General features: G+C 41.6%; 2 protein-coding genes across 5 annotated transcripts in view; one reads left to right on the top strand and one right to left on the bottom strand.

The window, feature by feature from the left end:
- pspc1 (paraspeckle component 1) overlaps positions 1-16,009 on the top strand; it is a 108,926-nt gene extending 92,917 nt beyond the window's left edge. Inside the window, exons 11-13 of one of the 3 annotated variants that reach the window (XR_013888053.1) lie at positions 15,073-15,164; positions 15,461-15,562; positions 15,764-16,009. Coding sequence is in view for 1 of the 3 variants with exons in the window: in XM_080197306.1 (XP_080053432.1) it covers positions 15,073-15,087 (15 nt within the window). In the remaining 2 variants the exon portion in view is untranslated. Of the gene's footprint in view, positions 1-15,072 lie in introns of all 3 variants that reach the window. The other 2 variants (XR_013888052.1, XM_080197306.1) reach the window with 2 other exon arrangements.
- A 90-nt stretch (positions 16,010-16,099) lies between these two features.
- The window catches only part of mphosph8 (M-phase phosphoprotein 8), a 61,896-nt gene continuing 53,354 nt past the window's right edge, over positions 16,100-24,641 (bottom strand). For both annotated transcript variants that reach the window (XM_080197300.1, XM_080197299.1), the window contains exons 12-14: positions 22,017-22,147; positions 20,684-20,767; positions 16,100-17,714 (exon numbers count right to left, since the gene is read on the bottom strand). In XM_080197300.1, coding sequence (XP_080053426.1) covers positions 17,673-17,714; positions 20,684-20,767; positions 22,017-22,147 — 257 coding nt within the window. In that variant the 3' untranslated portion in view covers positions 16,100-17,672. The remainder of the gene's footprint in view (positions 17,715-20,683; positions 20,768-22,016; positions 22,148-24,641) is intronic.

Genomic DNA, 24,641 nt, shown 5'->3' with positions numbered 1-24,641 from the left:
TCCATTTGAGTGGCAACCTTCAGAGATCTGTGGATATGAACCCCAAGATATCTCTGTTCCTCCACGTTCCTCAGAACCCTGCCTTTGACCCTGTAATCCGCATTTAAGTTTGTCCTACCAAAATGAATCACCTCACTCTTATCAGGTTTAAACTCCATCTGCCACTTTTCTGCCAGCTCTGCATCCTATCAGTGTCTCCTTGCAGCCTGCAAGAACCCTCCACCTCATCCACTACTCCACCAATCTTGGTGTCATCAGCAAATTTACTAACCCAGCCTTCAGCCCCCTCTTCCAAGTCATTGATAAAAATCACATAGCAGAGGACCCAACACTTATCCCTGTGGTACACCGCTGATAACCGGCCTCCAGTCTGTGAGTTTTCCCTCCACTACCACGCTCTTTCTTCTGAGATAGCCAGTTACTTATCCAATCGGCCAAATTTCCTTCAATCCCACAACTCCTTACCTTCATGAGCCTACCGTGGGGAACCTTATCAAACGTCTTACTAAAATCCATGTATACGACATCAACTGCTCTACTTTCATCTGCACGCTTTGTTACCACCTCAAAGAATTCAATCAAATTTGTGAGGCAGGACTTACGCCTCATGAAACCGTGCTGACTATCCCGAATTAAACTGCATCTTTCCAAATGCTCATAAATCCTATCTCTCAGGACCCTTTCCAATAACTTACTGACCACTGAAGTAAGACCAGCTGGCCTATAATTACCAGGGTCATTCCTATTTCCCTCTCTTGAAGAGAGGAACAACATTCGTCATTCTCCAGTCCTCTGGCACAATCCCCATGGACAGTGAGGACCCAAAGATCAAAGCTAAAGACTCCGCAATCTCATCCCTTGTCTCCCAAAATATTCTAGGATGTATCCCATCTGGCCCAGGGGACTTATCCACCCTTAGGTTTTTCAAAATTGCTAATACGTCTTCCCTCAGAACATCTACCTCTTCCATCCTATCAGCCTGTATCACGCACTTATCCTCAAAAACATGGCCCCTCTCCTTAGTAAACACTGGAGAAAAGTATCCATTCAATGCTTCATCTATCTCTTCTGACTCCTTGCACAAGTTCCCACTGCTATCCTTGACTGGCCCTAACCTCACCTTGGTCATTCTTTTATTTCTCTCATAAGAGTAAAAAGCCTTGGGGTTTTCCTTCATCCGACCCACCAAGGACTTCTCATGCCCCCTCCTAGCTCTCCTAAGCCCTTTCTTTAACTCATTCCTAGCTACCTTGTAACCCTCAAGCGACCCAACTGAACCTTGTTTTTTAAGAAAGGTGAAAAGTTGTTTGGTGCATGGAACTGCATTAGAGTAAGCAGGTGTTGCATGCAGTGGAATGATTTGAAGTAGTGAATCCTCCACCTTTGATGTAGTCACCAATAATATCATTGCTGTCTCTGATCCCGGCTGGTCCCCTGGTACAGGCCTCGTTGCCACTCCCTTACTTGCAATGGTCATGAAAGGGTATGGTTCTGCCGTCCACTGTCTGCTTTAGCTAGGCCACTTAAAACACTGGCTCCCCTGTTCCTTCCCGCCTCACTCCAACAATGACTGTGAAGAGCTCGATGACTTCAGCTGCCTCCCTTCTACCAGCCCAGCTAACCAAACTTTGTAATATTCTGCACTGTCCTAACTTTCACATTCCTCCAGTTTTCCTCCCTTCTTCCCTCATGCTTACTCCTGAGCTTACCTTTTCCATGGGACTCAACTCCTGCTCCTTTGACCCTATTCCAAATATCTTCCAAAATTCCTTAGATTCTAGAAAGATTCCATAGGTTGGAAAAAAGGAAGACAGAAAACTGGAAACTAATGGCCAGTTAGCCTGAAATCTGTCACTGGAAAAATGTTTGAATTAATTATTAAAAATGCATTAGCAGGACACTTAATAAAGATCATAACACAATAAGGCAGCGCAAACATGGTTCTTGAAAGATAAATTACGTTTGACTAAGTTATTCGACCTTGAGGAAATAACAAGCCAGGTGGATAAAAGATGTGTATTTGGATTTTCTGGAGGCATTCAATAAGTTGCTGCATAAAAGATGGTGTTGAAGGTGATACATTAGCATGGTTATCTAACAGGAAACAGTGCAACTGGATCAAAACTGTAGTGGAGTGTCATAGCAATCGATGCTGGGGCCAGAACGACCATAGTGACTTCCATGAAAGGACAGACTATATTGTAGCCATATTTGCCAATGTACATTACCTGCTTTTGGGGAGAAGGGAAGGAGGAATTGGGACGATCAGCCATCCTTAAACTCAGGTGATGCCAGAGGACAGGAAAATTGCAAAAATTAAACCTTTGTTCGAAAAACAGGTGCAAAGATGAGCAACTACTGGTCAGTCAGTTTAGCCCCAGTGGTAGGGAAAATTCTAGAAATAATGGTGCTGCACAAAGATATAGCTCATGAACTAGAAGGGTCAGTAGCAGCATGGACACAGAAAAACTGAGCGACAGGAAATATAGTGAATGTTTTTCAGACTGGAGGAAAGTTTGTAGTGGAGTTTCTCAGGGTTGATGTTGGGTCCCTTGGTCTTCAAAGAACAACACAGCACGGGAAACAGGCCCTTTGGCCCAACGAGCCTGTGACGCCATTTTAACATTGTGGGTCCCCTCTTCCACACATGACCTTTGTCTACGCTTATGGCACTCCATGTCGGAAACCAGATTGAGGGGAGACTAATTTAGGGACAATTTGTTATACCAATCAGCCTAAGAGCACATCTTTGGGGTGAGGGAGGAAACTGGAGCACCCGGAGAAAACCCATGCAAGCACAGGGAGAATGCGCAAACTCCCACAGATACTGGCCCAAATTCATGTATCTGCACAGCAAACAGTGATAGTCACTGAGCTGTTGTGTTGCCCATCAGCTGGCCCAGTTTAAGCGTACACTAACAACATGAAGCACTAGGCTACTCTCGGAGCAGCCCTCGCACAACCCACCGCATGTATGCCCCTTGTTGGACAACAAGATGGACTGAAGCACCTGTGGATTAAAAGAGAAACATCAATAACATGCACATCTTATGCAAACATTCAAGGGAATCCCCAGAAGCTCAAAAGTAAAACAAGTGAGCCGGAAAATATGTTGGAAGGTCCATAGGAATCACTTGATTCCCAGGAACGTCCCAGGGCTCTTGATCCTTATTTAAAACAGTCTGCTATATCCGTCCGTCTCTATTCCACTCATGTGCCTATCTAAGTATCCCTTAAACAACTCCAGCGAGCCTGCCTCCACCACCTTACTTGGCAGTGCATTCCATACCCCCACAACCCTCTGTGAAAAACCTCCCTCTAACATCTGAATTATACCTCGCCCCCTCACCCTAAGCCCATGGCCCCTCGTAATATTTGTTTCCAATCTAGGAAAAAGCTTACCACTGTTTACACTATCAATACCCTTCATAATCTTATACACCTCTATTAGATCTCCACTCATTCTCTGTCTTTCTAAGGAAAACAGCCCCAATTTGCCCAATCTTTCCTCATAACCCAGTCCTTCCATACCAGGCAGCATCCTGGTAAACCTCCTCTGCACTCTGTCCAGGGTCTCCACATCCTTCTGGTAGTGAGGCGACCAGAACTGGATGCAGTACTCCAAATGCAGTCTAACCAACGTTCTATACAACTGCAACATTAGACGCCAGCTCTTGTACTCTATACCCCTTCCTATAAAGGCTAGGCTAGCATACCATAAACTTTCTTCGCAACCTTCTCCACCTGTACTGCCACTTCAAAGACTTGTGCACTTGCACCACCAGGTTCCTCTGCGTTTCTATACTCTTAGTAAGTCTACCCTTTGTCATATAACTCCCCCCTACATTATTTCTTCCAAAATGCATCACCTCGTATTTATCAGGATTAAATTCCATCTGCCATTTATCTGCCCAATATACCAGCCTATCTATATCCTGCTGTATTGCCTGACACTGCTCCTCACAGTCTGCAAGTCCAGCCATCTTTGTGTTATCTGCAAACTTGCCTACAGCTGTGCTTTATATGCTCTGTCTGAGGCCAGGGTCAGGGACAAGAGGGGGCTGCTGGGAGGAGGAAGGGGGGTGAGGAGCGGAGGCCTCAGCCTCTTAATCTGCATAACAGGTTTGAGGTTCTTGCTTCCAGGCTGGACGAGAACGAGGCAGGTGAGGTCGGTGAGCAAACTGCACACGGTACAGTGATGCAGCAGGACATAGGCAAAGAGAAGGGGAAAAGGAACGTAGTAGTAATTGGGGATAGTGGGGTGAAGGGTATTGACACTGTCCTTTGTCACAATGACAAAGTGCACAGAAGGGTGTGTTGTCTGCCTGGTGCTCGGGTACAGGATGTCGCAGCTGGGCTGCAGAGGAACCTGGAGTGGGAGGGTGAGAACCCGGTCGTTGTAGTACATGTGGGTGCCGGCGACGTAGGCAAAGTGCGGACTGAGGATCTGGGGAGGGAGTATGAGAAGCTGGGAATGGAATTAAAAAGTAGAACCGACAAGGTGGTCGTCTCTGGGCTACTGCCTGAACCGAGTGCAGACGGGCGTAGGGTTGACGGGATAAAGGAAGTGAATGGGTGGCTCAGGGATTGGTGTGGGAGGAATGGGTTTGAATTTATGGGGCATTGGCACCAGTATTGGGGTAGGTGGGACTTGTTCGGGCGGGATGGGGTTGGTCTGAACCGTGCTGGGACCAGAGTGCTGGCGAATCGAGTAAAGAGGACTGTAGACAGGGCTTTAAACTAATTAGGGGGGGGAGGGTGCGAGGGTAGGTGACGTTACGAGGTCTAAAGTTAAGGATAGGGTACAGGTAAGGGAAGAGGCCGAGGATGTCCCAATTGGTGGCGTTACGGCAAATAGGGTCCAGGTGAAGGCTGGGATGAAAGCGCTTTATCTGAATGCACGAAGCATTCGGAATAAAGTGGATGAGCTGGTGGCGCAGATCGACACAAATGGATACGATCTGGTGGCCATTACAGAGACATGGCTGCAAGGTGACAGGGACTGGGAGATGAATGTACAGGGCTATCAAGTGTTTAGGAAGGATAGGCAGGAGGAAAGAGGGGGTGGCGTAGCTCTGCTGATTAAGGATAGTATCAAGGTGGTAGCAAGGGATGATATCGGAGCCAAAGAGCAGAAAGTGGAATCGTTGTGGGTGGAGATTAGGAACAGCAAAGGGAGGAAGACGCTGGTGGGTGTCATCTATAGGCCCCCGAATAATGATCTGGAGGTGGGGCGGGCTGTTAACGCGCAAATAAGTGCGGCGTGCAGGAATGGGACGGCAGTAGTTATGGGGGATTTCAATCTGCATATTGATTGGTCGACCCCTGTTGGACGAGGTGGGCTCGAGGAGGAGTTCTTGGAATGCTGCCGGGATAATTTCCTTGAACAGTGTGTGTTGGAGCCGACGAGGGAGCGAGCTATCTTGGATCTGGTGCTATGCAATGAGGCGGGTAGAATTAGGGACCTTGCGGTGAAAGATCCTCTTGGAGAGAGTGATCATTGTATGGTGGAGTTTCTGTTGCAGATGGAGGAGGAGAAAGTGGGTTCCCGGACATGCGTCCTTTGTTTGAATAGAGGGGAGTATGGTAGGATGAGAGAGGAATTGGCGAATGTGGACTGGGGGAGCGCGTTGGAAGGTAGGTCTGCTGAGGAGCAGTGGAGGATCTTTAAGGAGATCTTTCTTGGTGCTCAGCAGAAATTTATTCCGATGGTCAAAAAGGACCATAGGAGGAGAGGTAATAAGCCGTGGATAACGAAGGAGGTGAAGGAAAGTGTTAAATTAAAAGCGGAGGAATTTAGAGTAGCTAAGAGCAGTGGGCGAGAAGAGGATTGGGAAAGGTTTAAATGTCAACAAAGATTGACAAAGAAGTTGATAAAGGAGGGTAGGAGAAGTTATGAAGCTGGGCTAGCGCTTAATATAAAAAAGGATAGCAAGAGTTTTTATAAATATATAAAAAGGAAGAGGCTGGCTAGGGTGAACGTTGGTCCTTTAGAGGATGAGAAAGGGGACCTAGTGGTAGGGGATGGGGATATGGCTGAGGTCTTGAATAACTTTTTTGTTTCAGTCTTCACGGAGGAGGACGTGAATAATTTGCCGGGTGTTAGCGATGGAAAGGTGGTAGGACTGGAGGGTCTTAATGACATTACTGTTACTAGAGAGGTGGTGCTCGACAGACTGGAGGGGCTGATTGTGGACAAGTCCCCAGGACCGGATGGAATGCATCCGAGGGTTCTGAAAGAAATGGCGGAGGTGATAGTGGATGCCTTGGTGGTTATTTTCCAGACGTCGCTGGATTCCGGGGAAGTGCCGGAAGATTGGAAAACGGCTAATGTTACGCCGTTGTTTAAGAAGGGTGCCAGGCAAAAGGCGGGGAATTATAGGCCGGTTAGTTTAACGTCTGTGGTAGGTAAAATGTTAGAATCCGTCATTAAGGAGGAAATTGCGAGGCATCTTGAAGGGAATTGCTTGATAGGGCAGACGCAACACGGTTTCATTAAAGGGAACTCGTGTCTGACAAATTTACTGGAGTTCTATGAGGATGTGTCTAGGGCAGTGGATAGAGGAGAGCCGGTGGATGTGGTCTTTCTGAATTTTCAGAAGGCGTTTGACAAGGTACCTCAAGAGGTTATTGCAGAAGGTCAGGGGACATGGAGTTGGGGGTAGGGTGTTAGCGTGGATAGAGGATTGGTTGTCAAATAGGAGGCAGAGAGTGGGGGTCAGTGGGTGCTATTCGGATTGGCGGTTGGTGACTAGTGGGGTGCCCCAGGGGTCGGTGCTGGGGCCACAGCTATTTACCATTTATATAGATGATCTGGAGGAGGGAACCGAGTGTAGGGTGTCGAAATTTGCTGATGACACCAAGATTGGGGGAAAGGCAAATTGTGCGGAGGGTGTGGAGAGTCTGCAGAAGGATCTAGATAGGCTGGGCGAATGGGCCAGGAAATGGCAAATGGAATTTAATGTTGGCAAGTGCGAGGTGGTCCACTTTGGTAGGAATAATGGTAGGAAGGACTATTACTTACGGGGCGAAAAACTGCAGCAGGCGACGGTGCAGAGGGGCCTCGGGGTCCTTGTGCATGAGTCGCAAAAACCCAGCTTGCAGGTGCAGCAGGTGGTCAGGAAGGCAAATGGGATGCTGGCCTTCATAGCGAGGGGGATTGAATATAAAAGTAGGGAGGTCTTGCTGCAGCTGTATAGAGCATTGGTGAGGCCGCAGCTGGAGTACTGTGTGCAGTTTTGGGCGCCGCACCTGCGCAAGGATATTTTGGCCTTGGAGGGAGTGCAGAGGAGGTTTACTAGGCTGATACCGGAGTTGAGGGGGTTGAGCTATGAGGAGAGGCTGAATAAACTAGGCTTGTACTCGTTAGAGTTCAGAAGAATGAGGGGAGATCTCATTGAGACGTATAAGATGATGAATGGGATGGATAGGATAGAGGTGGAGAGACTCTTCCCGCTCAAAAAAGACAGTAGGACTAGGGGGCACAGCCTCAAGATAAAGGGGAGGCGGTATAGAACGGAGTTGAGGAGGAACTTCTTCACTGAAAGGGTGGTGAATCTCTGGAATTCTCTGCTCGTTGAAGTGGTGGAGGCTGCCTCGCTAAATATTTTTAAGAAGCGGGTTGATGGGTTCTTGATAAGCGAGGGGATTAAGGGTTATGGGGAGAGGGCGGGAAAGTGGAACTGAGCCACGAAAGATCAGCCATGATCTTATTGAATGGCGGGGCAGGCTCGAAGGGCTAGATGGCCTACTCCTGCTCCTATTTCTTATGTTCTAGTGAGTTTACTATCAATCGGTTGGACTTAAACCTGGTGTTGTCAGACTTTTTACTGTGTTTACCCCAGTCCAATGCCGGCATATCCACATCAGTCCTATTACCAAGCCAGTTTTCAATCCATCTAGATACCTGTCCTTGTATTCCATGAGCCTTAACCTTTTCAATCAATCTACCATGAGGGACTTTGTCAAACGCCTTACTGAAATCTGCGTAGACGACATCAACGGCTCGTCCTTCGATGACCGTTTTTTGTCAAAAAATTCCACCAGATTCGTAAGGCACGACCTCCCCTTAACAAAGCCAAGCTGCGTATCCCTAATCAGATCGCAACACTCTAAATGCGTATACATCCTATCTCTTAAGAATCGTCTCCAACTTCCCTACCACTGATGTCAAACTCACCGGCCTATAATTACCAGGGTTATCCCTACTACCCTTTTTAAACAACGGTACCACATTTGCTATCTTCTGGGACCTCACCTGTGTCCAAAGAAGAGACAAAGATTCCTGATGTATATTAATGATCTGGACCTTTGTGTACAGGACACTATTTCAAAATCTGCAGATCATAGAAAACTTGGAAACACTGAACTGAGGAGGAGGATGGTGCAGAACTTCAAAGTGATATGGACGGGTTTGTGAAATGTGTGGACAAGTGGCAGATGAAATTCAGTGCAGAAAAGTGTGAAGTGATTTATTTCAATAGGAAGAACTTGGAGAGACAGGCAGGGGCAACGGAGCCTGGAAGTATAGGAAAACAGATCATTGAAGGTAGCAGGGCAAGTTGAGAGAGCAGTTAATAAAGCACACAGCATTCTTGGACTTTAATTATTAGAGCACATGTTAAACTTGTACAGAACACAAGTTTGTTCTCAACTGGATTTTCACATCCAGTTCTGGGTGCCACACATTGGGAACAATGAGCAAGCATTGGAGATGGTGCCAAAAGGATTGATGAGAAATTTCAATTAAATAAATTGCAGGAGTTGGGGAGAGACAGTTGAGAGATTTGATGCAAGTATTCAAAATCATTAGGGTCTAGATAGTGTAGATGGGGAGAAACTGTTTCCATTGATGGAAACACGAGGATAGTTTTAAGGAAATTGGTAATAGAAGATTATGGTGGCTGAGGAAAAAATGTTTTCATGCAGTAAGTGGTTAGCACCTGGAATGCAGATTGTGGTGGGCATGAGTACAGTCAAGGTTTAAGAGAGAATTGGATTGTTACCTGGAAAGGACGAATGTGCAGGGCGAGGGGTTTACTAGGTAAATTGCTGCCACAGAGATCTGACACAATAAACCAAATGGTAGCCTCCTGTGCTGTAACAATTCTGAGATACAGCAAGTAATTAGAAAGGTGAATGGAATGTTGGCCTTTATTGAAAGGGGATGGAGCATTAAAATAGCGTAGTCGTCTTACATCTTTAACAAGAATTGGTGAGACTGCACATGGGTACTGTGTATTGTTATGGTCTCCTTGCATTGAAAACAATTCACTTGGTTCCTGGCTTGAAGGCATTGTCATTTGATCCATTAGCTCTATGGTTCGGTGTCATACTTTGATATTGTTTGTGTCAAGCTCCTTAGGACAGTTCATTAAGGGTGCTATATAAATGTTGTAGTGTCAGCAGCATTTTCATTTTGTACTTGCAAATACATATACAAATGTATTTATCATTTGCTTTTATAACACAATAGTGAGATCATGAGTTCATGTGCAGCTTTCAGAGCCCCATTTGGAGATGGCATTGATACAATGGGTGGCACGTTAGCACTGCTGCTTCACAGCTCCAGGGTCCTGGGTTCGATTCTCAGCTCAGGTCACTGTATGGAGTTTGCATATTCTTGTGTCTGCGTGGGTTTCCTCCCATAGTCCAAAGATGTGCGGGTTAGGTTGATTGGCTATGCTAAGAAATTGCCCCTTAGTATCCAGGGATGCGTAGGTTAGATGAGTGAGTGGGTATATATGGGAGTGGGGCCTGGGTGGGATTGTGTGCGGTGCAGACTCGATGGGTTGAAGGGCTTCCTCCTGCACTGTGGGGTTCTATGATCTATGATTTAATAGTGTACAGAATAGACTGACCCAAATATTAGTATTGGAAAATCGTTGAAGGTGAATATTTGAAAATAAACTACCTGTTTATATTTAAAAGGCTCGGTTTAATTAAAAAAAATTAGAGTGCAAGTCTGAGCCCTGATTACGGAAGGGAAAGGACATATGACCAAGCTCAGATAATGCAGAGTATGAACACAAACCTAGCATCAGCTGCACTGTGGGGATGGGGGCAGGTGGTGTGGTGAATGCTGAGCTATGAACAGTCTTGACTCTCATTCAGACTCCAGTATTTTCATCTAGCTCTAAACTTTGCTACCTCGCCACTTTCTCCTGCACCTCTATCTAAAGTTTTGGTTGTTGTTTCTAAATCATTTTCATGCCTTCTGGAAGCAGATTGGGGTGTTTTTCTAATGTTAAAGATTTACACAAATGCCAGTTATGCTGGTGTGGAAAAGAAGTATGTTATTATGGTATATTATTTTAGCCATTACTTCCAGACACTGGGATTGGGCAATCTGGTGACGACAATTAAGTCTGATTGCAAGTGGTTTTTTTATCCTTAGAATGCTTTTCTGGGTATAGTTGTGGAGGCAACTCTCAATCATTCATTAGGTACTGAGATGTGATGGAGGAATGATGCACTTTTATGCAAAGGTGAACAGCTAAATTATGCCTTTAGCTGAAAATAATCAAAAGTCAAAGGATATATTATAATGAGATAATTTAGTCAAAGCAGAGGGAAGTTCAGAGCTTAAGGCCTACATGTTTACAGGCATGGCTGCAGAGGATGGGTGAAGGGAGTGATCGATGTACAAGAGGCCAAAGTTCGATGAATGCATCATTAAGAGTTGGAGATGGGGAAGAGCTAGGCTGGGCATGTAAACATGAGAATTTTAAATGAGGGGCATTGTGAACCAGAAAGCACTGTATGAATAATGTAGAACAGTGCTTCCCAAACTTTTTCCTACTGTGAAGGGTGGGTGGGGAGGAAGGAACAGTTGAGCTTTGGGGAAGTTGATGAACAGGTAGGGTTTCTACAAAAGGAAAATAGGCACCTACCTGGTCACAAGCTTTTTTGCAGCAACAGCAATTTGGCCTCAGTAGTCCATTACATCACACCCACCAAAAGATAAAGAACTTAAAGGGGCCACGCAGCTTTTATATATCAGTGAACTCCATAGCAGCAACAGCTGCCATCGGACGCACAACAGTAGGTGGGGAGAAGTGACAATTCAGTTTGGGAACTCCAATATAGAACAAGAGTAGAATGTGCAGAGTCCACACAGAAAAGCCCAAGGCTGGAATCAAACCCGGGTACCTGTTGAGTGCTAACCACTGACCTTGAGTTCAGCCTTGATCTTATTAAATGGCAGAGCAGACTCGAAGGGCTGAATGGTCTACTCCTGTTCCTACTTTTTTAATTCATTCATTTATGGGAAGCAATCAAAAGAGCATTCGGAAGAGTCTAAAGGTAAGAAGAGCTTGATTTGTATTTTTGCAGGCAGTGTTGCAACAATAGAAGTAGGCATTTTGGATGATGCTGTTTAGGGACAATGTGTAGCAGAAACAATCAAAAGATCGATCCACAGGCCACTGGATTTAATGGGATGGGGCTGGAGGAGAGAAACTTTGCTAGAGATGCTTTGGTTATGGTTAGACAATTTTTGACGATAATGCTACTCAATTGGAGAACAAAGGGAAGTCAAAGGAGCAAGAATGCAATTTGTAACTTTGATTAGGACAATTTCTACTTGTTCATAGTACAGAAGGAGGCCATTCGGCCCACTGAGTCTATACCAACCAACCTGGCCCTATTCCCGTAACCCCATGCATTTATCCTGCTAATCCCCCTGCTGCTAGGGACAATTTCGCATGGCCAATCAGCCTAACCTTTGGAGTGTGGGAGGAAACCCACACAGACACAGGGAGCATGTGTGTGGAGTTTGCATAGTGACCCAAGGCTGGAATTGAACCTGGGACCTTGGTGCTGAGAGGCAGCAGTGCTAATCACTTTGCCACCATGTTAATCACAATTCAAATATCACATTGAGAAACATGGGTACGGATTGAACAACAATTCAAGAAACTAGGAGAGGAAACGGGAAAGGGATGAAGATGGGGTTTGCAAGGACCGGAGTGTCGAGGGTGTTTTTTTTTGGTGGGGGGTGGTGATGAGCAGAAGAATCACCACAGAACCAGCTAGCATGGGGCCAGGAAGGAGATTTGATGTTTGGTGTCAGTGAATAGGGAAATGGTGAACGTGGAATAAATTACTTTACACCATTATTTGCTGTAGAGGAAGAGGGTACAATTACTATTCAGTCCCAAGCAACCTAATGTTGAATTAGGGACAGGCTATCTCCTGAATTAAACAAAATTGCTGTGATAAAGAAAATGGCACTAAAGAATGTCAAATCCTCAGGACCAGATGGTTTATACCCTTGGATTTTAAATAACTGAGAACAAATATTTCATTAAAATTGTCCCACTTTAATCTGTTTTTTCAATTTGGAAATCATTTCTTTAGATTGGAAAATTGTCATTTTACTTAAGAAAGGTGAGGTGGAGAGACTCTTCCCACTCAAAGGACAGTAGGACTAGGGGGCACAGCCTCAAGATAAAGGGGGGGTGGTTTAGAACGGAGTTGAGGAGGAACTTCTTCACTCAAAGGGTGGTGAATCTCTGGAATTCTCTGCCCGTTGAAGTGGTGGAGGCTGCCTCGCTAAATATTTTTAAGACGCGGGTTGATGGGTTTTTGGTAAGCGAGGGGATTAAGCGTTATGGGGAGAGGGCGGGAATGTGGAACTGAGCCACGACAGATCAGCCATGATCTCATTGAATGGCGGGGCAGGCTTGAAGGGCTAGATGGCCTACTCCTGCTCCTATTTCTTATGTTCTTATGACAGGAAAAGCAGCAACACAGTTAGCCTAACAGCTATTGTGTGGAATTCACCATAAGAATGGAGTGATTTTAATTATTAGCCGTTCATGGATCTGTAAATGGTCCGGCCAGACACATCTAACAAGTATAGAACTTCATTATTACTGAAAAAAGATGTGGTATCTAAGATTTTCATCTTGTACTCACAAGGAGAGACATAAGAATGCCAAATCTCAAAGGGAAGAACAAATTATACAGCATGAGAAAGATTGTTTGGTACATCACTTACTGGTTGAGACACTGCCATGACAAACATACCAGGGGGCTTGGTTCTCCTGTGCTCTTGTTTCTTCAAAAAAAAGTGCCATGTCTGGATACACTTTGAAATTGCAAACTTGACTAACTCAAGTTGGTAGTTAAGTGTAATTCTTTGCAATTGAGCAGTACTTCTGAACAACTGAATGTGCTAAGTCACATCTAACGTTGGACATTATGTTCTGAATTTTGCAAGATGGCTTGGTTGAGAACAGTCAGTTCTCTCAAGTAACATGTTATATGTATTTCAGTGCTGGTGTGATGCCAGGTCATTAAGCCATACATTGCATCAACTGGCAGATCATCTCAAACAGCATGTCTCTGGCTGTCAAGGTTTAAATTGCTGGGAGATTAGCCTCATTGATGAAATCAGTTCAGAGTATTAAGGGAATCACAAATTAGAGAAAGGCTAAGTATGGGGGAGAGGGGTAATGCCAGAGGTTTGGTGGGAAAGGAATGGGGGTACATAATTCAGGCAGCTAAATAAAAGCATTGACCAAGGTCTGGAATTTGCACCTTGAAGTTTGAGGGGGTATTATAGTTGATCGTGAAGAAGGTGGCTAGCTGTGGGCTCCAGAATGATGTTTTGGTTGAGTGGATGGAAAGTGACAAATAGAATACCAGAGATGAGGATAAACAAATGGGAGTAATTGAGGAAGTGAGCAACCTTGGAGTGCATGTCCACGGGTCTCTGCAAGTAGCAAGACAAGTGGATAAGTTTATGGAAGGCTTTCCTTTATTGGATGAGGTAAATACAAAAGCAGGAATGTAATGCTGGTGAGGCCACAGCTAAAATTTTGTGTACAGTTCTGGTAGCACTTTGAGTCCAGGGGAATTGCAAACATGAGGAAAGATTGGATAGGCTAGGGTTGTTTTTTTTGGATAAGAGTAGGCTGAGAGGTGATGAGTAGAAATGATTTGTTCCCCTATCAGTGATGTCAGTTGCAGGGGATACAGATTTAAAATGACTGGTGGACTGATTAGAGGAAACATGAGACAAACTTCACACAGGGTGATGATTACTACAATACTCTTTAGTAATTAAAGATGGAAACTCTCAACTCGCTCCAAAAGGTATCTGGATCTGCTTTTCAGCCAGCAGAGACACTGTGGACTGAATGGCTTCTTTCCATGCTGTAACTTTTCTATGGAATACAGGCTTAGGGAGAAAATTGTTACTGGACAAAATAAGGAAGAGAGCAACTTTTGCAGGGTAAAAGTCCAGATGAAGTGATGATGGTTAAACTAGATGTTGAGCAAAGATGAATATTACTGGTTGGGAAGAATAATGTTTCCAGGGGACAAGAGCATAAAAGTTAGAGGTAACTGGGAATTAGTTTTTAAAATGGTTCAGGGGACGTGGGTGTCGCTGGCTCAGCCAGCCTCTCTTGCTTATCCCTGATTGCTCTTTGAATGTCATTGCCAGGCCATCTGACAGTATTGAAGTGTTCACCACATTGCTATCTGGCTGGAGTCACATGTAGGTCAGACAAGGTAAGGGTGGCAGATTTCCTTCCCTAAAGGACAGTTGGATTTTTATGACAATCAACAATGGTTTCATAGTCAGCAGTAGACTTGAATCCTATGCAAATCTGGAATTAAAAATTTCACCATCTGCCACCCCCAGAGCATTACCTTCATTTCTCTGGATTACTAGTTTAGCAACACTACCACTCTACTGCCTTCCCTTAATGAAAGTATTGTGGAAAATTAAGATACAAAAGTTACATAGTTAGAAGCTTGAAAGCAATGAGAGCATTTATTCCAGGGACTGCTATAGCAGCAAATAAGGTTGCAAAAAGTATGGAGACATGGGGAAATCATCAGTTTTGGTTTTGATTAACGATAAGAGCAAGAGACTGACTAGAAGTAATAGTATATGGGTTATACAAAGAATGGGAGGATCAGTAAAGTCAAAATGAGTCAAATTGCCTCCCATATATTTGTGCTTGTCTTTTTGCAATTTAATCCATAAACACCTTAAATAGCATTTCAGTAATTATGGTCCTTTTTATTACTCAATCTCAATCTTTCCATTTCTAGGTAATTTCATGTTAATGACAGAAGGATGACTGACACTTTCAAATTCTCTCCATTGATAAGCTGTTTGAATGCAACACCATCTGGCACATTGGGTAAGTGTTTGGAATTTGATTTAATAATACAAGGTAAACAGATGATTGCTACTTTAAATGTGTTTTAGTCCTGTATATTTGGAATGACAAACTTGTATTTGGGGTATATTTTAAAATAAGTGACCAGGTGTCCCTTTATTCAGTGTCTGTTTCATCCAATTACTAAATATCATAGAACCAAAGGTCCAAGAAGAGAAATTCAGTTATGAACTGAAAACTGCCATTCCATAAATGTGCATTTATGATATGCATTTGTATAATACAGTATTTAAACTTAAAGGGTTTTTCTTTTACAGGAAAGGTACTGTAGAGAATATAACACCTTGTCATTGGTTCTAATGGGAACATAGCTGTTGTAACAAGTGCATGCAGTTAAGGACCACATCTTTCAACTTAAGGTAAAATGAAATGTGTCAGATGATTTATTCTGAAGTCTAACAATCAAGCCATATGGCCTACTGTTAAAGATTGAAGTGGGTTCAAGACTTTTTTTTAAACTGGTAAGATGCAAAGTGTTTGTGGAGATGATGGCTGTACTAGATAAAGATTGTCTCAAGGGTGTTGGGAATGTTGTTGTAAACTGTTCATTTATTTACAAGATGAAGCCTCAAGGACAGCTCATCAGAATCTCTACCTGGATATGATGCCCATCTCATAATGGAAATCTATTCCCCTGCCTGTTTAAGATTTCCCAAAAAACTCTCCACTGGAATCCAAAGAAGAACAACTCTAGGCTGAAAATCCAGAACATAGGTAAAGCTTATTTACATTGGAAAGAACCAAAAATAAGACTGGAAAAGCTAGAGCGAGAAGTCACTAGGGAAATTTAGTGAAAATAATTCTGACATTAATTTCCCTGAGGATGGTTTATACTTTTGTTTTTAGAGTAGAGTAATGTTGGACTGATTCTGGAAGAATTGAAAGGTTGTGTCATTTACAGTAAAAAAAAAACTAAAGTAACAAACTTCTGGTTTTGTAGCTTGATTGTTATAAAAGGTAGTAAACTAAATAAAATGATTAAAATTATTGCTTCTGTGTATTTTTTTTAAAAAGTTGCAATAAGCTTTCTTTCCATATGCTAAGTCTTCAGAAATTTTTTAGATTGAGTAGATGAAAAGCAACTTTCCTCTACCAGGGAATTATTTCACTTGAAGCACTCATTGCCACAGGACTCACAAACTAGTGCTATTTTCATGCAATAATAATATAGCCAAGGCTTAGGTTGATCGTTTTCTCTTAGGAAATGTGGGATTTTGTTTAACAGATTAATACCAAAGTACATTCTTGAAACATTAGAAATTATATTTTACATGAAATTTACAAAAGATCAATAAAGAATTTAGGTTTTACATGGGATAGAACAAAACTTTCACAACAATCACATTCCTCAAGTCAACATTTTTTTGGTAGCACTTGCTATAGTTTAGGCACATATTGGTAGTTCACATACAACGTAATTAGTGAGAATAGCAAGGCACATTCTGGAGTTGTGTGTATGTAGTGTAAAAATGTTCATTAAAGCATGCAATGTTTTACAGTAATTACTGTACCATACCAGTGCTTGCCTTTTAAATAAAACAAACTAAGAACCATTGTAACAGCTTTTATCAAAGGCCATTCTAAATGTCAACATGAGTTTACAACACTTGTTTGTAAAGAACAAAAAAAGTATAAACAAATAAAATGAATAAATGGTTCCTAACTGAACAGAACACAATTCACATTTAAAAAAGAAAAGTCAGTTTTGTAACTCGGGTATTTGCGTATCCCACTAGATGAACTATGTTGTCAGATTCATTTGACAAGGTCTATATGACTTCTAAAAGGAATGCCAGAATATTTGAAATTTAAAATGTAGTTCTGTACCATGATACACTATACAAATTCATAAATACAAAAAACGTAAAACTAGCAAAGGTGGAACACCAGTGAAAATGTGCTATGATAGTTAGGGGTTCATGTGATTCCCTGAAAGATGAAATCAATCCTGGCCTCACATTGGTGTTTCTACTGTACAGGGGTGAAGGTTTTTAGAGCAGATCTATTTACTTCCCCTCCATCACACAATGGCAAGTTACAAGAGCTGACAAGTAAAATAATTAATCAATCAATCAATCTCAGATCTGCTTTAATACCCAGTTAGAGGTGCAATAGCTTGATAGAGGACAAGTAGCAATGTGTTCATGTGTACCTTTCATAAATATTCAATCTGGAGCATCTCCCTACTCCATTCCACATTGTGGAAAGTCTTCAGTCAGGATTTACATAGGCAAATGACACTGCACCAGCTATCTCTTCACAATATTACTGCTACCTACAAAAAGACAACTTTAAAAACAATACAGTAACTAATAAGTTTTCTAAAGTTGTTTATAACAATTTCCAGACAAACATTTCAACATAAAATCCCAACTATCCAGGAGGAGCCATATGTGAAAAAACAATGCTCAGATCTGTCCATAATTATGATTAACCCACAGGTACAAAAACAGCATTGTGGCCATCTATTCACTGGAGTTGGACTCTATATGCACAAATAAGCAGCTTTACCTGAAACAAAAGCAACATTGCATTAGAAAGGGGTAATAGATCAACACACTTCAGCATATTTTAATGGTCTAAAGTCTTAACAATAATGTTCTAACCTGAACTGCTGAGTTAGGCTTTGCTACTAACGCTTGTGAACTGGCATTTCTGATCCTCATGGGTTTTGAGCAAAGACACTATCGGAAATCACTAATTCTAGCTATGGCCAACTATTTAATTCACTTTGCTCTACAAGATTAAGGATGCCCACTTCAAATGAAGCACCACAAGCTTGCTGGGATTTGTGAAACTATAGTTAAAAGCAACAGCTGAAATTTGAAACCAAAACAGAAAATGCCGAAAATCTCAGCAGGTCTGACAGCATCTGTGGAGAGAGAACAGAGTTAACGTTTCATGTCTAGATAATCTCTTAACAGTACAGTCATTAAGAGCTAATGTTTCAAGTCTATTCGCTGCTCAAATGCTGTCAGACCTGCTAAGGTAGTCCAGCATTTTCTGTTTTTAACTTGCAAAACCATTCTTTAGCATGAACTTGTTGCTTAAGAGATGGTATCTAGCTATTTAATCCATTAAATTCAAGCTGTTAAGTTACAGCAACCCCAAAGAATAGCAAACAGGTCTGAACATTCATTCTAGATGTGGAACAGCAACAGAAATTTGCTGTCCATGAAACAATCATAAGTGAAAAGGCAGATTAGTCACAATTTTATTTCAAGAAAAAGTCAGTGAAGGGGAGGAAAAGATACAATACTAATATTGAAATTAGCTATATATAAAATCAGGTTAACCAAATGCCATTTGAGCTTTTCAGGTTGCTCAGTGACAACACTGACATAAGCAGCCATTTCCAATGTGGCAAGAATTAATTTAACTATAGAAGTAAATCATTCAGGCCAAAAATGCAATTCAGCACTAGCTGAGCTAATTAAAAATGTTACAAGTTTGGCAAATTAAACTATCACTAGCATTGATTCGTAAACTGCAAATCAAATCAATAGGAATTCAATACCTGATCATTACCCATGTGACCATTGTCAATACTTAATTTACAGAGAAGGAGGAATAGCTTCAAAATATCAGTTAGAGGCAATGGACAGGGTGGGATCGTACTACTAGACTGGCTATAGAAGGGTAGATAAGTCACCTAGACTGGATGGCTTACATCTCAGTTCACTTAATGAAGACAGGAAAAGGCCTTCCAAGGGGCAAAGGGGGAGGGGGGCAGAAGTGACATCCTTAGTTAAGAAAGGATACAAGGACAGGCCAATTAGTTTTTATTAACTAGTAGGTAAGGTGTTAGAAACAATAATCAGGGAAATAGGCTGTTGGAAGTTTCAGCTTATCAATAAAGTAAATGAGAAAGATGAAGATCTTGTGGATTTTTAAGAAGTGTTTGGCCAAGTGCCATACAAAAGACTGTTTGTTGCCATGCACATTGTTTTAGTGTTTAATTCAATTACATCACTGGTAGGTAGTTAATGGCTACTTAATGTACACCAATCAAAAAGTGATTTTAATGTACCAACATCTTCTGCAAGTCTCATTTACTTTAACAATGTTCACTGTCATTTTATTTGTAAAATTCACCTAACTGCTCAGCCCAAACACTCTGCTTGAGGTCAGAATCTGTGTGACAGGCCCCACCCCAGAAATCCACCTCTCCTTTCCACCAGTGATAGGAGCTCTGGCCAGATTCCCCAGAAACCCACATTCCACACTGCATCCTTATTGAAAATTACTTAATTTCAAGCCAACAAGTCAAATGTTGGCTCCAATTTACATTGCTTAATTCACATCACCGAAAGATTCACATTTTACTGCAAAATGTGATAGCTTTGACAGGCTGGGTGCAGCATCATTGGCTTTCTGTGCAAGCACAGACCAGTGCACATATGCAGACAGGTATCAGTGGCAATCTTGCATTGGCAGATGCTAACAAAACTGGGGCTCATGGAATGGGTCAGACATCAACTTTTCATCCAGTTGGGCAAAAGGCAGAAAACAACAAGTCAAGGTAAATTGTTATGTTTCAGGATGGAATTCAGTAGTGTTACCCAAGGATCAGAGCAAGGATCACTGCTTTATTTGCCATGTACATTAAAAAAATAAACTTGGCTCTTGGAATAGAGTAGAATTTCAAAATTTGCTGATGAAGCCAAACCTGAACGGGTGGCAACCAGTGAGATGAAAGGTGCAGATGAGATTTACCAGAATAGGTCTAGGGAAGGGGGATCTTAGTGACAAGGGTGAATTGGAAAAGCCAGGCTTGTTCTTGATAGAACTGTACAAGGTAATGAACTTGGACAAGGAAAGCACTAATAATACAATAATTAGCAGACTCAAATGTACAGTTTGGGCAATGGATGTGAGGGTATGCAAGGAAGAACCTTTTTTATGCAGTGAATAGTAATAAGTTGGAACTCACTGTCCAAGAAAGCAGTGGAAATAGAAACAATCTAATATTTCAAAAATAAATTGAATGGGCATTAAAGAAATAAATCTGCAGGGCTGTGGGTATTGAGTAGGATGAGTAGATTGCATAGAGCTGGCAAGGACTTAATGGGCCAAACAGCCTTGTGTGCCATAAATGACTGCATATGCAGACATACTGGGCTGGATAGCTGAATTACCAACACTATATCTACATCAATGTAAGAAGAGCATCCAACTGGTAGAGATTAGCACCAGTCACAGAACCAGAAGAGTCAGTATTTTTGGACGAAGCAAGGAAAATGGGTCACTCTCCTCTGCATGTTCAAATTACAATATCACAACAGGCAAGTTAAACTAATATACAAGTATTTATAGTTCATACTAACAGTCAAAAGTAACCTCGCAGCAGGAGTAAACCAATTTTGATTGATTCCCGTTAAACTCCACAGATGGTCTGTAATTGTGATTAAAGCATTTTACACTTTCAAAATGTTACAGTTTAATTTTTCAGAGTTTTACTTTTGTTAAAATATGCCTACCTTGGCAGTAGGTGCTTCCGCAAGTCTAATAAATAATTTATTAGTGCCAGGCACTGGACTGAAGGAATAAATAAAATGACTATCCTGCAAAAACAAATACAAATTAAATTGGTCAACCTAGATTTCAACATATTAAAAAGCCGACAAATGTTTTTTCAGCATTAAATTTAGATTATGATCAAAAACAATACATATTTAGACTAATGAGAACAATCAAGTCACCAACATTGGTGAAATGCTGTCTTTGTAGTACATCAAGACATAGAAATGTTTGTAGGTGAAATGAAGCTGAAGAACCAACGTCCTCATAATGAACGTCCTGAGGATTACGATTGACGAAAAACTGAACTAGCCATATTGCTGTTGCTATAACAGCAAGTCAGAAGTTAGAAACCCTGCTGAGAGTAAAATCTTCTGATTCCTCAAGGCAGAAGGTAGGAATGTGAATACTCTCCAGTTATCTGGATGAGTGCAGCTCCAACAGTCAAAACCTTGACACCATCCAGGACATAGCAGACCACTTGATTGGCAGCTCATCCATCCCCTCTGCTGCCAATACACAGTGGGAACAGTGTGTACCATCTACAACATGCGTCGTTATCTTATCAACTTAGCATCTTCCAAAACCACAACCATCATGAGCTAAAAGGACGCTGGGTCAAAATCACAGAACTCCCTTTTAAATTAAATTTAAAAATTATCAGCTGGGATTTGATTAGCACGGGGAAGAGGAAATTGTCACTGAACAGATGGGTTGTTGATTGGATATCATCAAAATGAGAGAGTTTTTTGAGGTAGTGATTTCTTGTCTCCATTTCTCAGAATCACGGCCTACAAAACCTTTAACAGTTACCAATATAAACACGCTGTTCACTTTGGCAGCAGAGGAAACAGATGGAAATTGCAGTGATCATTTGAAATTTAGCATTGAGTTTGTCCCAATGAATGCAAAACAAAAAGCTCTAGCAGCAGGTTTTTCTTTTCAGCAATATTACTACCAAGAAACAGACTAGTTACAATTCTGAAATGTAAAACTGAGATTCATAACTGAGCCACATGTACAAATACTCATCTGTTTACTCCACAGTTTTGATGGCAAAGGGAGCCTTTAGTTAACAAGTCCTCGGCTTCATATTAAACTCACATGCAACAACGTTGCATCATTCAAACTCAGCATAGATTTTCAACTAGCTACCCAAATATAAAAAGTGGGAAAAAAAGGAAATTAAAATTACACTGATTTTAAAGCCACGTTCAAACCCAGATAGCAAGTAGTAAATTTGCTCACAGTTTAACAAGTTGGGAAAATGCAAAATAAAGGATGAGTACTTACCAAAAATACAGGAAGTTGAAATTTATCATTTAGAATAACAGCCTGAACACTGCAGGATCCACAGAGTTTAGCCACTATATGGTCATGGCTATAAAAGTTTGCATGAAAGATAAAGAGAAGAATCCCAGTCCCTAGAGACAGAGAGTGCCTGGATTAGTTTACCCATAGACATGCAAAACAGCGCAAATACACTCATTTACAGCAGATGTGCTGTCATAAATGTGATTTGCCCATTGTATGTAATAGTTTAAGGCTGAAGTGAAGATAGAAATCTAACCCCTCAATATCAGATCTTAGTGCTTGAGCACATTCCATCATTCCATGTTATAATGGTTTATCTACAACCCAAGCCTTCACGCCATCTCTTTTGTACCTTTGGTTAACAAAAATCATTAAAAAAGCATCAATTGCCTTTGTGGAACAAAGTATCAAATTTTGACAAAGGGCAGCAGAAGTGTTTCCTCATCTCACATCTGAAAATGTTTTGCTCTAATTTATAGCGTATACTCGTAGATGCTCCTACCAGCACAAATAATTTATTTACTGTTTTGAAGACATTGAAAGCTTCAACCAAATTACCTTTTAACTTTCTAAATTCCAGTGAATACAATCCCAGTGCAAACTCTCCTCATAATTTAATCCTTGGAGCCCAAGTATTATCCTGGTAAATTCATGCTTCACCCCTCAGGGGCCTGTGTATCATTCCTGCAAATCCAAAACTTCAGTAATGCTTCCCCTTGTACTCATCCTCTAGATATGACGGTCAGCATTCTATTAGTCTTTGATTTTCTATGCATGTTGCAGTGACACATGTACTTGTACCATTTAGAAAACAGTTTTCAGGTACAAAGTTGCTGACCTAATTTGACTACACTGAAATTCACTTGCTAGTCCAGCTCATTTAACGGATCCAAAAACTCACCATTTTTATGCTTCTATCTAAATCACTTTCCATGCTACCCAACAGTGCCATGAAAATAAATCAAAATAGCCAACAAAAATACATCAAGTAAAAACTCAGTTAGAAAGACCCATGTATGGCTCACTCAGTAAGTCATGGATTGTATTAGATTAGAAGAGGCAGTTTATAGTATTGGAAAGAACAGTAGCAAGTCTGATGATTGGATGTGCTTTAGAAACCATAAAAAGAGAACTATCCAGAAATATAGGAACAAATATGGCCTTTTCTATTTAAAAAGAGTGTAACTAGAGTTGTTGTCCCTTAGTAGCCGAGGCAGGAGAAACTATCATGGGAAATGAGGAAATGGCAGAGGCATTAATATTGTGCCCATCTTCAAAATTAGAAGATAGGTTGCATAGCAGAAATAGTGGGTAACCTCAGGGTTAAAAAGGCAGAGAAATTAAAGGTAATTAATACCAACAAGAGAAGGTATTATAGAAATCTGACAAATCACTGCTCGATAGGTACACCCCGGGGTTTAAAAAAGATTGTGAATGTGCTAACATTTTTCAAAATTCCTAAGATTCAGTGAGTGCCCTAGCAAATTGAAAGTTAGCAAGTGTAACACAAACTTTCACCAGAGGGAGAGAGAAAACAGGGAAACAAAGGAGAAAAAGAGAAAACAGGGAACTACAGGTCAGTTAGACTAACATCTGTCAGTGGGAAAATGCTTGCATATATTATGAAGGAAGTCTAACAATATGCTTTGAAAAGCATAACACAATTTGACATGGTATATAAACAGGAAATACTGTTTGAAAATTTATTTCTTTTTTAAAGAATGTAACTAGCAGAGTAGGTAAAGGGGAACGAGCGGATGTGGTTAGGCATTCAATAAGGTGCCACACAAAAGTTTAACAGCAAATACAAGGGCTCACAGAACTAGGGGCAATATATTAACATGGACAAAGGATTGCTTGACAGGCAGCAAACACTGGGCATAATCAAGACATTTTCAAGTTGCAGTGGAGTGCCAGTACTAAGGCTTTAGCTATTACAATTTACATTGAAGACATGGAGAAAGAGAGCAATTTACCCAAGTTTGCAGAGATGGTTTTCTGGTCAGGGAATCTAAAACGCAGCAGCATTGTCGCAGGGCAAAGAGCTGATCATTTAGGACAGACTTGGTAAAAATATTTCACTCAAAGGGTTGAGAACTTTGGGATTCTTCATCATGGAATACATTCAAGGCTAGGATATTCTCAGGGAATAAAAGGGATAGGGAGAACAGGTAGCAAAATCAACCATGACTATTGAATGGCAAAGCAGGGTCAACAGGCCACATGGTCTATTGCGTTCCCATTTCTTAAGTTACCAGCAAACTCGAGCTCATTGACAAGCAGGAAAGATTCGAGACTGAGACACTGACTGCACGTTTTGCTCAAAACAGTCCCACTGCCCACAAATGTCCACATTCTCGAGTTCAGACACACAAACTGGTCTGCCATATTTTAGTCCAGATTATATTATTTATATCCCCTTCTAAATTCACTGCAAGTTACTTTCTTTTTTGTACACACTGCACCAAAACAATGGAATCATTTTAAGCACCTAGACTATCCAAGCTCATGTACACTTGCCCCTGATTTGATCTTGAAAAACTTCAGTTACTCAAATCAGCCTTCTCTTCTGTTGACATCACTTCAGGGAACCTCAGTCCTTGA

Source organism: Carcharhinus amblyrhynchos, chromosome 10 (assembly GCF_965287045.1).
Source record: "Carcharhinus amblyrhynchos chromosome 10, sCarAmb.v2.hapA, whole genome shotgun sequence".
NCBI classification, from domain to species: domain Eukaryota; kingdom Metazoa; phylum Chordata; class Chondrichthyes; order Carcharhiniformes; family Carcharhinidae; genus Carcharhinus; species Carcharhinus amblyrhynchos.
This window is presented reverse-complemented; position numbering and strand designations above follow the sequence as displayed.